Source organism: Podarcis liolepis (genome assembly GCF_965112155.1).
Source record: "Podarcis liolepis genome assembly, chromosome: 2".
Lineage (NCBI taxonomy): Eukaryota > Metazoa > Chordata > Lepidosauria > Squamata > Lacertidae > Podarcis > Podarcis liolepis.
This window is the reverse complement of record NC_139555.1, coordinates 88275654-88288423: the sequence shown is the minus strand read 5'-3', so window position 1 is coordinate 88288423 and position 12770 is coordinate 88275654. Positions and strand designations below refer to the sequence as shown.

The 12770-nt window shown below is 43.2% G+C and overlaps 1 protein-coding gene and 1 long non-coding RNA gene across 13 annotated transcripts in view; one reads left to right on the top strand and one right to left on the bottom strand.

The window, feature by feature from the left end:
• Nucleotides 1–12770, bottom strand: part of FGD5 (FYVE, RhoGEF and PH domain containing 5) — a 133991-nt gene that overhangs the window by 4796 nt on the left and 116425 nt on the right. For all 12 annotated transcript variants that reach the window (XR_014522906.1, XR_014522907.1, XM_083491049.1 and 9 more), the window contains exons 13-17: nucleotides 10078–10161; nucleotides 8302–8381; nucleotides 4033–4132; nucleotides 1661–1798; nucleotides 943–1045 (exon numbers count right to left, since the gene is read on the bottom strand). Coding sequence is in view for 10 of the 12 variants with exons in the window: in XM_083491049.1 (XP_083347175.1) it covers nucleotides 943–1045; nucleotides 1661–1798; nucleotides 4033–4132; nucleotides 8302–8381; nucleotides 10078–10161 (505 nt within the window). In the remaining 2 variants the exon portion in view is untranslated. The remainder of the gene's footprint in view (nucleotides 1–942; nucleotides 1046–1660; nucleotides 1799–4032; nucleotides 4133–8301; nucleotides 8382–10077; nucleotides 10162–12770) is intronic.
• The window catches only part of LOC310702090, a 117597-nt gene that overhangs the window by 24913 nt on the left and 79914 nt on the right, over nucleotides 1–12770 (top strand). The window lies entirely within an intron of this gene.

The window sequence follows — 12770 nt, the reverse complement described above, 5'->3', positions numbered from 1 at the left end:
AACAGATCCAGTCTCAAAGCACTTCATTCTTATTTCTTGCAATTGTTTCCCACCCTTTCTCCAGAGTGCTTAGGACAGCATGCACAGATTTCCTTATTTCACCTTCCCAGTGGCCCTGTTGGGTAGGCTAGATTGCAAGATTGAATATAGCTGAGCTTAGGCTTTTTGGTTCAAGTCAAACACTCATCCTACACCAGGGGTCTGCAACCCGCGGCTCCGGAGCCGCATGCAGCTCTTTTACATCTTTGCTGCGGCTCCGGGACGGATACTAGCGAGGGGAGGAGGCACATTGTGCGCCCCGACACTCCTCACTGTGGCGGGCGCTGTACTGGCTGTGACGTCGCATGGGGGCGGGGCGTGCATTAGTCACGCACCGTCCCGACGTCACCTTCCCGCCCGCTGTCAGATCGTGGCTCCGGAGATATATTTGTTTTAAATGTCGCAATGGTTTTGCGGCTCCCAGTTGTTTTTTCTTCGGAAATGGGTCCAAGTGGCTCTTTTTGTCTTAAAGGTTGCAGGCCCCTGTCCTACACCACCAAATTGGATCTCTAAACTCTACACACAAAAGCCCATTGGTCTGACCAGGATGTGGCAGCGATGCATAAAAACACCCCTCAGTAATTAAGTGTTTCACACAAGTCAAAACTTCTGAGATATTATTCTCTGGGAACAAATGTGATCTTTGTGTACTGACTGACCCTACATTAAACACAGCATAATGTTTTCCCTCCAGGAGTGGCGGGGTATAGCTAATTGCTCCAAAGAGAACTGGCGCAGTAACCAGCTCATGCCTGCTGCCTGAATCTTGCTAAATGGCTGGTGAACACAAAATTAGTTCTCTGTCATGGGGGCAAAATGGCCACAGGAAAGTATAATCAAAAAGTGCTGCTCCCCAAGAAGCCTTTTGCTTTTGGTATGTGAGGAGGGACAGAGAGAACTCACCTCTCCTCCTCAGTTCAGTGTAGCAGCCATCACAGACTTTTGCAAGCCGATCTTTGAGGTACTTCAGAGGATACTTGTTTCTTGAGCAATTTCGGCATATAATCTACAAGAACAGAAGATGTGGTATGTATGCATTCTGCAGACCAGTGAGACATGAATAGAAAACAACCAAAAGAGACTTAAAAGCTAATCAGTCCAGGACCATCCAATCTCATTGCTGCCACCACTGCATATTCACCCAGCACTCAATGCAATATGCCCTGAAGCGGAAACCAGGTGCATTAAGCAGAGGACAGGATAGAGAGCTTGAGATGACTCATGTAATGAAACAAGTCTCTTTAATTCTATTTCCTGGATATAACCACATTGTCATCTTCCACTTATGTGTGGCCATCGTCCTTCTCATCGTTCTTTATAGTAAAGCTACATCCTGCCCATCATCTTCTGAAATGAGTAACAGCAGCATCAGCACCATGTCAGGGATCAGCCTCCACAGGCCTTCTGGAAGCACTGTAGAACTGATCTGTGCTTGACTACAGTCCCAGCTGTGTTCATGAAGCACAGGGCAATGCTGTTATGAACTCCTATGTGCAGAAACGGCATCTCCACTTTTGTCATAAGCTGCTAGAAAACCCTACTTGGTGCAATGAAGAAATTTAGAGCAGAGTGCTCTTAGTTGCTAAGATATGCGAAAACAGCCAGGTTTAACACGAGTTACCTTCCCACATGCATGGCAATGATGACGTCTCAGCGTGAGCTTGAAGTCACAACCGCAGTTCATGCACATCATTACGTGAGACACGGGTACCAAGGTTGGAGGTCTCTCACCCAAGGACATTCCCAGCCTTTCGCGAAGCTGAAAATATAATGCAGAAATGCACTGGCTTTATTCTTAGCTCTGCCATGTAGTACAGGCTATGCTTCACCTGAACTACTCACTGGCGGATATGTGCATTGGGATTCAGTGCCAGCCCCAGTCTTTTCACCATTCAGCATGAAAAGTGCAACCCACAAAAACCTGATCTGGTGGGTCCTGCTTCCTGGTCTCTCTTGCAATGGCAGTAGAGGGGGTAGGCAGTGCCTCCAAGGCAGTGCTTTGCATGTGCATTATGTGCAGACTTCTAAAGAGTGGTTGCATTTGGGACGATGCCATCTCAAAGAAGATGCAGACAGTGATGCAATAGATACAGACAGTGATCGTCTTGGAGACACCCCCCCCCAACATTCTGAGGATCAGTCAAGAGGGTGCCATTCCTCCAGTAAATGGAACATGCATGCACAACATCATCTTTGAGTCACTTCCTCTTTTCTAGCACCATTGTAACAAGAGACCAAAGTCTGCCACCCTAGCATATTCCCCAAGCTTCCAAATGAAGCATTAAATGGCTGCATGTAGGGAGCTGGCTCTGGATTCACCCTAAAAATCCAGACGGAGTCTAGAACTGCTCACAGCAGGCAACTACCACAGGATTTAATTGAATGGGAAAGAATATTTTATTGCTCAATCCCAGACAAGTCTACTTTTTATGATCACCTAAAAGAAAATAATGCGTATGTTGTAAAGCTACACTTAGGCCAGATACACACAAATGTTTATCATGAATGAATGCATGTCCATTTTGCTATATGTGCAAATAAAGAGGTGACTGCAGCACACAGTTGTGTCTACATCCACAAAACTTACATCTAGCTAGGAAATTGTATGTGAAGCAGTCATAAACTGTCACTTTAGGATGTTTTAGGACATTAACAAATTGCATATAGATTAATTTCACTAACAACCCCAAATCTAGTGTTCAGTCTGGATTTTTACTGAATGCATTGGTTCTTATTCCAAATCTTTATCTGTCCTCAAAAAAACGAAAGGATTTTTTTAAAAGAAAAAATGTTCCCAAGATGCTATTTTGCTTTCAGGTTGTACAATAGTGTGCATACAGGTAGATTCATCTGGAAAGGGGGATACCTATGTGGGAAGAAATATAGAATTGCAGTGGATTTTTTTTTACTTATGTCCTTGCAAAACATATTTCAAGCCATCTTTATTTACAAGTTACAGTACAGAGAATCTTGTTGTTTTGTTCTCTATTTCTTGTTTTATGTGATTTTTGGTTTAATATTATTGCAGTGTCTGTTACCCTTGCATGTTATAAATATTTAAATTAAAACAAAACACATTCAAGCACAGAGAACCAGGGTTGAAAATAATGAAAAGGCCATCCAGTGCAGCCTCAGCAGGAGCACCCACCCACCAACTCACACATCAGTCTGTGAATCCGGGGCTACCGCATAATAGTGCTTTGCAAAAATAAAACACCAACTAATGCTAGCTTCATTACAGCAAGATACCTGGAGTCTCCTCTGTATCTCATTGCACAACAATAAAACTGGAAAGAATTTTAAAATTCCAGGAACAACCACATGATGGATGAATATTAAACACACATGCTTTGGTGACCTTTGCTGTCTAGCCTTGGCAGGGCAATTTACATGAAAATAATCCAAATGCCTGGCCATAGGGGACTCTTTTCCTTGTTGTCGTTGGCATCCCTCTGTCTCCATAGATAATGGAGTACACCTGCAGGGGTGAAGTAAAACCGCTGCATTAGCAGCACCACAGTGACCTTCCCGGGGCACGAGCCTGGGCAGTGTGTATGGAGGTCCTGGGCTGCCCAGATGACAAGACCCCCTCCCCTTTTGGCCTCACTGATGTGATCCAAAGGAAAGCAGAGCAATACGTTTGACACCAGCTTGGCTGCAGGAGTTGCCAGAAGGAGGCGTACAAGGCGCCACCCAACTGTTTTAGGGACTGCACTCCGAATTTGTGTAGGGTTTACTCTCCCAAAGATAACCTGCAAGGTTTATCATCAGAGTTTTCCTTGTGCTAGGTGAGCTACTTTCCCAGGTTGACAAGCCCCATCTGCCTCTCACTTCTCTCTACAGTACGTGCAGAAAACCTCCTTCTTGACCATTGGACCCACTATTGGTCTTGTCCACTCAATCTGCTGGAGCCTTTCTTCACATGCAAGGGAAGACCCTAGCTCATGGAGGGTTTTCTTAAACCTCAGACAAGCCACTGGAACATGCTCTTACTTCAACACTGTTGTGAAAGGCAGCTGTAGTGTGAACTCTGTAGTCATCCGGGATACATCTACTGATGCAGCTGTACCACTCATCCCTTTCAGAGCATGAGCTGTGGAGAGAAATGCAAGCAACTTGGTCAGAGTTGGGCATCCTGTTTCTTAACGGCAGGTTTTTGTCCTTAAGATTCCTTTCCCCTTGCTCTTCTTCTGGCTGTCCACGGAGGTCATGCAAAGCCCTCCCAATCATGGCAGTCTGTCCATGTGCCCTTCAGCAGAGGAAATCTGCACTGATCTGGGGTGCTTCGAAATGTGTCTTAATTTGCAATGGGTTATGGAGATGTCACAAACGAGTCAATTAAACAACAACAACAACAAACGCGTCGTAGAAGACACATTTTTGTTTTACAAAAATACTTGCTGGATTTCCCTGGGGGAAAATACATTTCTGATGGCAACGACATGTCAAGGCTGCAAAAAATGACAACCCCAAAAGTTGCATGCAAGAGCAATAAGCCCATACTTCTGCAGGCTGGTCATTAGAGGTCGCTGTTGCACTATGAAAAGCGTTCAGAGAGCAATTCTTAGGGAGTTAAAACTATTCCACCTGCTTTGCCAGGGCTTCAATAGGAATTGGCCCTCTGCAACTGGCATATGGGTATCTGTATGTTTTCCCCCATAGGGCAAATAGTAGCTGCAGGCAGGTAGGGTGTGAAGAAATAGATTTAGAGCACCAAAAATATGTGCAAGTAAGGGCTTGTCCACACATGCCTAGAAAGCACAGGTCTGAGCAGTTTTGGACCCAAGTGGCTTTGCCTTTGTCCTGCTGCTTTCCCCCAGAAAACCTGCTCTTTGGCGCTAAATTGGAACAAATGACAAACAGCGGAAACTTGATTGCTGTTGGTTCAATTCAGTGCTAAACCGGGGGTTTGCCTGGATGAGCCCTAAGGACCCCTCTCCTCCATTGCCAGGGATCAGAGCTGAATCCCCTTCCCAGCAAAACTGCATTTGCTTTTTTCTAAAAACATGGGCGATCTAATTACGAATTTCCTGCCCTCTCATCTAGTTGTGAGGAAATGGCTCAGTGGTCACAAAAACCTGCTCCATTGGAAGTTTTGTCTTGCTGGTGCTCTAAACCTCCTTCTGTCTTGAAGTTGAGAGAGAGCAAGTGCCTGAAGCAGAAATTGCAGCTTGTAGGCTGAGTAGCCTTAAGAAAGTTAAGAGTGGGCGAGGGTTAAAGGAGAGCCAAGATATCAAGCTGAAGAGCATCTATAAAGGGTTGATCCCCTGATCCCTCCTGCACTGCATTCCAGCTTCTTTCTAGTCTCATGTGAAATGCCATTTGAAGAGTTCTGCATTTCAGTCGGTTAGAAGTCCTAGATTTTATAAAGTATTGCTGGGTTGCACGTTACTAACGTTGCAGGTTGGTTGGTGTAACCACTGGCAGGGAATGAGACCAATGGTTATTACAAGAAGCTAAATTAAGTTCCCCTTTGCAAAAAAAAAAAGAACACAAAAAAACCATTCGTTCCAAATTTAGACTGAGGGAATTTTGTATCAAAAGCATGCAAGATGCTGGTGACTTTGCTCCTCCGTGAGTGTGCAGTTCTGAGGTCTCTCAACTTTACAAAGAATTGACACTTGAGATATATGTATTTTAGGACCCACCCTGGTCTTGTGACTGTAATCCGTTTTACACTGGTTTTAGTGCTGTGTTTTAAATTGCTGTAACCAGCCCTGGAAATTTGTGGTTTGCATGGACAAAAAATAGAAATTAACAGCAGCAGCAGCAACATCTTAATGTGACCTGCTCTTTAGTTTCTGTATAAAATCACCACTAGCATCAGTGCTGGGCCTGCAACATTGCCCCTGTTATCTCTCCAGCCTGTGCTCTTGTGTGCGGTATCAGGCAAAGACATCTGAGACTAGTTTATCTTTTGTGAAAGAAAACCAGAAGCTGATCAATGGTGCTTGACTGAGGCTTAATCCCCACACCCCCATGAGCACTTAACTGTGAAAAACATCAGCTGCTATAAAACTCAATTACCCTGCTGGTGAGAAGAAGGCCCAGGACGGAGGCATAATGAGATGAGATACCTTGCGCCACCTTGCATCTGTGCCTCCCAGCTTTATTTACTCTCCACGTGCTTCCCGCACCCAAGTCCTTACTTGCAAGATGGCATGCACTACAGCAAAGTTAGCCAGAACATCTGATCAGGGATTATATGCCAACAAAAGCCTGATCTTCCACAGACACTTCCCATCTGCTTTCTGCTCCATTAAACTGCTTCTGGACTGATATATTGCTTAAGTGAGGAGAGAACACTTGGCTGCTGCTTTGTTAATTGGCACTGATCTTTTCTGTGTAAGTAGTTTGCTGGGGATGAAGAAGGGCACATAGCTCTGGATGCACAAGCCAAAACTACCAAAAGTACCACCCAAGGTATCTTGCTTCTGATCTGTAAGCTGCCTTGAGTCCCATCAGGAAAATAGGTGGGGTAAAAATAAATGTATTGTTATCATCATCATCATCACCATCACCATCATATTGTTGTGGCCTCCTGAGCCCTCATTGTGAAAGCTGGTTTGTTTTTTACTCTGCATATCAAGTGATGAGCAAACCGCAATATTTTTTTTTTTCTTCGCAGAACCCTGTTTTACCAAGTGCAAAAGAGATACACTTAGAATTCAGTAATTCTCAGCCATGGACTTTGTTTTTTTGAGGACCAGAACTGAACTAAGCTTACAGTCCTTTCACACACAAAAATCATTTCTGGTTACCTCTTCTCACCCCTACCCCCAATTTCAACGGTATAATTACGGAGGGGGAGTCATATTGCTGCGGTCTTGTTCAACAGTTTGGGAGCCAAAAATCCTTGCCTATTCACTTCAAATTACCCAGAGATCCAACAGTTGATCTTGATTTACATTTTGCCAATTCCTGGTTTAAGAACAGTGGAAACGTGGACCCTGATTGCTACTGTACTGTGGCAGGCAGCAAAAAACATCAGTGCAGCATGGGAACTAGCCACAAGGAAGACCCTACAAATCTCAATGCTAAGCAGGGTTTCACAGCAGCCTAAAGATAATTTTGCTGAATAGCCTCCTACAAGACTATCTAAAGTCTCGTTGTTACAGGGGCACTGCCTGGTTGGGCTGACAGACAGATAAAGCACAAATAATCTCATTTGCAGTCTGCATAAGAGCTAACTCCAGCCAGCTACACAACAAAGATGAGAGAGATCTCAAGGCCAGATATACCACTAGCTCTGCCTACAGATTCCCCCCCCCCCCCGTGGTCTTGATCTGTGCCTATGGCAGACTTCAAGGGTCATCTGATTTCTTAAAAGTTGTTTCTAATGGGTCCCTGCGACCCATGCATTGATACAATTCTAATCTTTTGTCTATTTCCTTCTCACAGTGCTTAATTGCAACTCATGCATCTTATTCATTCCTACTTCATGAGAATGAACTGCTCAAAGGTAGGGAAAAAATAACTTTGACTAACATGTGGTTCTAAACATGTGCTCTTCTGATTCCTACCTGAACTGATGCTCTTTGCCAACTGAAGTAAAGGGAACTAGTGGACAGGGTATAGAGGCAAAACCCTATGAATGTAGTTTTTTCTAAGACCTAAACTTTTCTTCAGTGAGCCCAGATGCCGTAATAGCAGCAAGGTTCCATTTGTGCTGCCGGCAATCCTGTGATCTCAATGCACTTTTTGGTTTTAATAGTTGTTAATTCATTAGGAAGGTTCCTTGTAAACAGAGACCTCCATTACATTGTCAGTATTTTTTTTTAAAATAATCTTTCCTCTTTCATTTAAGCACTATAAAATGCCCTAAAACCCACCAGGCAGAATTAGGTAATTATGACTTTTTATTAGCCCACCAGTTACCTCAGGGACATGACAAGTGAAGTTATAAGAAGCGAAAGAGGCAAAGCGTGACAGCAGGGAAGTTACGAAAGATCAAGAGACAGACCACGAGTCTATTAGAAATAGATTTTCTGCTCTCCGCTCTCTGTCTAAGATCTTCTGAAGTGCTGAGCTAAAGCCTTTGGCTCATTATAAGGGCTGAGGCAGTTATGTCTTCTGAGCTATACGTTCAAAATGAATGCCTTCTTTATAGTTGAACACTTGCCCATTATCCACTAGGACACCATGGATATGAATGGAGTTTAAATATAGTGAGATGCCAGCTAAGTCTTGGGATGCAGTTGCACTCGTCTAGGGAGTCAATTTTTTTTCCAGAAAAACAAATAGTGCTATGATATGGCTTACCTTGCCGATAGAGTTAAGCAATTTTCAGCGTATTCGATCTTCAGGACATTTTGCGCCTTTTCTGTCACTGGACGGCTAACCTAAAAACAAATGACATTTGTCTGTAGGTAGGAAGGAAATCTGTTAAAAACCATCCATGCCCAGAGCATGCAGACACTTAAATCTCTTTTGTCATAGAGCTGGGGCAACGTGGTGGCCTCTGGTTCCCAAGAAGGTCTCAAAGTGCCCATCAACACAGACAGGCTTTCTGAGGTGTTCACATAATATAAAACTAAGTGATGGATTTTCCAAGGAGACATGCCAAGTAAAATATACTCAAGAGAACAGCCATAGGTTTCATGGAGTTTTTTTCAGTGTGCTGGTAAAAACAGTCAGTCATTGGGTGTGTCACCTGGCTGGCCCCTCCCAAACCCAAGCTATATATCCTTTATTCACACCCAAGGTCACACCTGATAGGCTAGTTCAAACTTCCCTTCTGGAGCCAGATTGGATGGCTCCAATGGCCAATCAGATGCTACATTATAAAACCCTCCCTGCCTATTATTCAAGGATCCCAACTCCAAACATAACACCGAGTAAACACAGGAGGAAGGCCAGTGGAATGAGTGAAAGCCTTTGTACTCTGTTGGGAGCAATGCATCACCTCAGGCAGCTGCAGGGCCAGACCAAGACATTTTGGCACCTGAGGCAAACCTCAAAATGGCTTTGCGAGTGAAGGTCTACATCAGGAACAAAGGGGGGCGGGAATAAAGATCTACAAATGTGGGAGAAGACCAGCAGTGCTTCATATTCACCAAGAGGCCTCTGTAAAGGCAGAATTGGGGGGGGGGACTACTGGGGAAGCAGCAGATCGAGCCTCCAAAGAGCACACCAGCAGATCTTTATTCCCATGTTATGAATGGGAAACCGAAGCTGAGGAACAAAGGGTTGAACTCTATTTTAGTCACACTCATTGAAATCAGCAGACATCGCTAAGGTGTTTTAATTCAAATAGGTAGAGTAGAACTTAGTCGGCTACAATGCCAGGTCAAGACCACCTGGTCCACTGGATCCCACTCTCTGGAATTGAGATGGTGGAAAAGTGAATGTTCTTAAAGGATGAAAAAGAATAATAGACATTTGAAGGTTTGGATCCATTCAGCAAGGCTTCGGACAGCAGCTTTCTAGGCAGTGTGGAGAAATTAAGCTAAACCGATATCACAGGCCTTTCCCTGTTGTTTAAATTTAAAATGTTCTGAATACTTCACAAATCAGGCAAATACTCTGCCCTCTCACCAATCTCTTAAAGAAAAAAAATTGGGGAGGCACAGGTGCAATGAATAATTTTCACATTCTTCAGAAACATATTAATTTAAATTGATCCAAAACTTCTTACGCTGCCACGTCCAACAGCACATTGCTCCATTACTTGTTGATGTGGAGGAGGGCTTCTTGTTAGTGCTCCAACATTAACCCCTAGCTAAAGCAACTCTCAGTAGCTGCAAAGAGAACCTAAGGGAATCCTGACTAGATAGTAAATCAATTTTGATTTACATTATTCAGGACCAGCCTCTTTGGAAACTGCCTCATTAGGACTTTATTAACATCCCTGCCCACTGCTGCTGAACTTGTTCTAAATTCCTGTGCTTCAAATACTTTTCTCATTTTAGCTCCTGTAGCAAACAAAGATAACCTGAAGATAAAACGCCTCTCCCTCCTTTCCAGCCAAAGAGAACTAAAAGGCTTCCAGCTGGATAAAAATGCAGTGCTAAACAAAAGAGAGGGTGTTCACGTTACCCTCATGCCAGACACAGCCAAGGTGTTCTTCAGGCGATACTTGCCATCCTTCTGGGGATACGTATACAGCAGAACATCATTCATCTGTACAAAGAGAAAGACAAAGACAAAGTCAATTACTTGCAACATACCTTGCAAGTCTCACTGGTATTCTAGGTCCACTAGAAGGAGCAACTTGATGAACTATCTGGGGAACAGTCTGATTGCCAAATTCCTGAAAGGACCAAATGGAAGTGGGTGGGAGGATTTGTCATGTGGCGGAGTGGCGGCTTTACCACTCGCCTGCTTCATAACCCGGCTCACATTAACCAAACACCTGCTTAACTTCTACCAGTGGGTCAAATGATATAGGGCATTTTCAGATTATCTGTTTATAATGCAATGAGCAGACAGTTCTTCTGGAAATTTTGTTGCGGGAATAGACATTTCTCCAGCATAATTAAATATGCAATATTTTGGGAATCTGTAACAGGGATGGGGGGAGAAATAGGTCGTAACCAGCCAGGAAAGCTACTGAATGTTTGCACCACAGGGGAAAGTGTGCCGCTGTTCCATTGTGTGTGTGTGTGTGTTTTAAAATCAAATGGGGCAACGGAAGCTGAACATGGAAAACATGAGTGGAGTATGTTGTGATTATGATGTTACACAGATACCCTGTAAAAGTGAGTAAAGCACGGCTATTTCACAGTAAGCAGTGACACTCAGCTGAAATCCTGAACTCCTATTTGTAGATTTTATATAACAGCACACACCTTTCTAAGTGCTGAATGCCACAAGTTAGCCAACTGTACCACTGTGTCCTGAATGATTCTATCTAAGCAGGCTTGTTTTTAGTGTGCTTTAGCCAGTATTCACAATACATTTCCTTACTGTTATTACTTTTCTTACTTCTTACTACTTTTCTATATAACTTTTGATAGTTAATAGGGTTCGTGCTCCTGCTGGGTGAGGCTACTGTGTGAAACCATGGCTTCATACCTCACACTGATCAGGTGTTAAGGGCCAAGCTAGACAAAATGGCGGAAGATTCAGAAGATCTCTCTTTTAAAGTATAATCTGCTACAGCGGGGAGAAGGCAAATCAGGGCCTTCCTCCCCCTGTACATTTTCTCGGGCTATCATTATTCCCTGAATAGTATCTATAAGATTCCACTCCATGAATCTCCACAGGGTCAATTTAAAAAAAATAAAAATAAGGAACAATCCACTACTATGCCACTACCGCCAGATTATTTAATCAGGCTGCCAGAACGTCTTAATAAAATCTCTGTATAAAAAATGAACCCCATTATTATCTTGGGATCAGCTATGTAAGCAAGAGGCACATGGATAGGCAAAGACTGAAGATTGAAAAGCACAAGTCACAGAACTGATATTAAAAGTTAAGATTGAATTCATTATGAGGGAAATCAGACATCGCAATGCATTTAAAGCTAAGAAAATATTTCAAGACTGGGGAAAATGGGTGATTTGTACGGTTGGAGCATAGTGGGGGAACCATTTGAGTTCCACCAGCCCTATGGACAATATGAGAGGAAAGAAGCTCTCTTCACAAGGAAATGTAGTGTGTTTATCTGTGTTTCTGTATATTGCACCCACGCAAGTGTAGAATTCAGGAGCAAACTCCAGCCACCATGATGGTGACATAGTGTTGACTTACACAGGGTCTTTGTTCTGTCTGACTACTGTCAACTTTTAACAGCAGTTTGCCTTCTTAACCATAAAACATGCAGTCCTTTAACTGGAGGTATTAGGCATGCAACCTGGGACCTTACACCTGGCAAAACATGCACCATAGCTCTGAACACTGGAAAATAGAACTGGAATGCTTGAATCCTGATCATTAGTTCCTTCCATGCTATACACTCACCCTGCTTCCTGCGCATTATTCTTTGTCTATCAGATTTATTATGGCACAAGGAGAAATATATTCTTTTCTTATCCCTTTAAAGAGCCCATGTTTGCTTCTCAAACAGCCTCAACAGCAGACTTTCCATATGACAAGGTGACAAATGGCTTGTCAGGGAAGTTTTTGTATCATTTACTTATTGCTTCATAAATTACCCACCCTGCCAACATTAATCTAATCATCTTGGTGACCCCCACGTTGTTGTGATCTCATTAAGTATCCCTGTTTAACAAGGGCTAAACATACCCTCAGAGACAAATTCATTACAGCCTCTTGGAAATTGGGGATTGGTGAGGTTAGCAGAGGAAAAGCCTCAGCTATTAAGAAATAGTTCGCTGAAATGAATTCGGCTGTGGTTATTTATTTCAAAAACAGATTAAATATGGGAACTAATGCCACAGGAAGAGTATCAAGAGAAATTAATTTTGATACTAAGCCACAAAAATGCTCTTGGTTCATGCAGCTAGTAATTCAGCCTCCCAAATGAGATGGTGCTGGTGCAAAAAATAAATAAGAGAATTGGGCTGCAGCACCCTTTGCATATTCAAAGTTTGCTTAATTACAGAGAAGGCCATACATACACTTTCTTTGCCTGTAATGCAGCCACATTGTTCAGGGTCATTCCAAGTCTCAGAAAAGACAGCTAATGAAGGGCACCCCGCCAACAACAAAAAATGAGTTCATGTGAGGCATTGTCAGGCTCTTCCCAGCATGCACTGCTACACCCCTTGGCTACAAATTCTGCTTATTTTATTTATGAGAAATATTTCCACGAAACCAAAGAC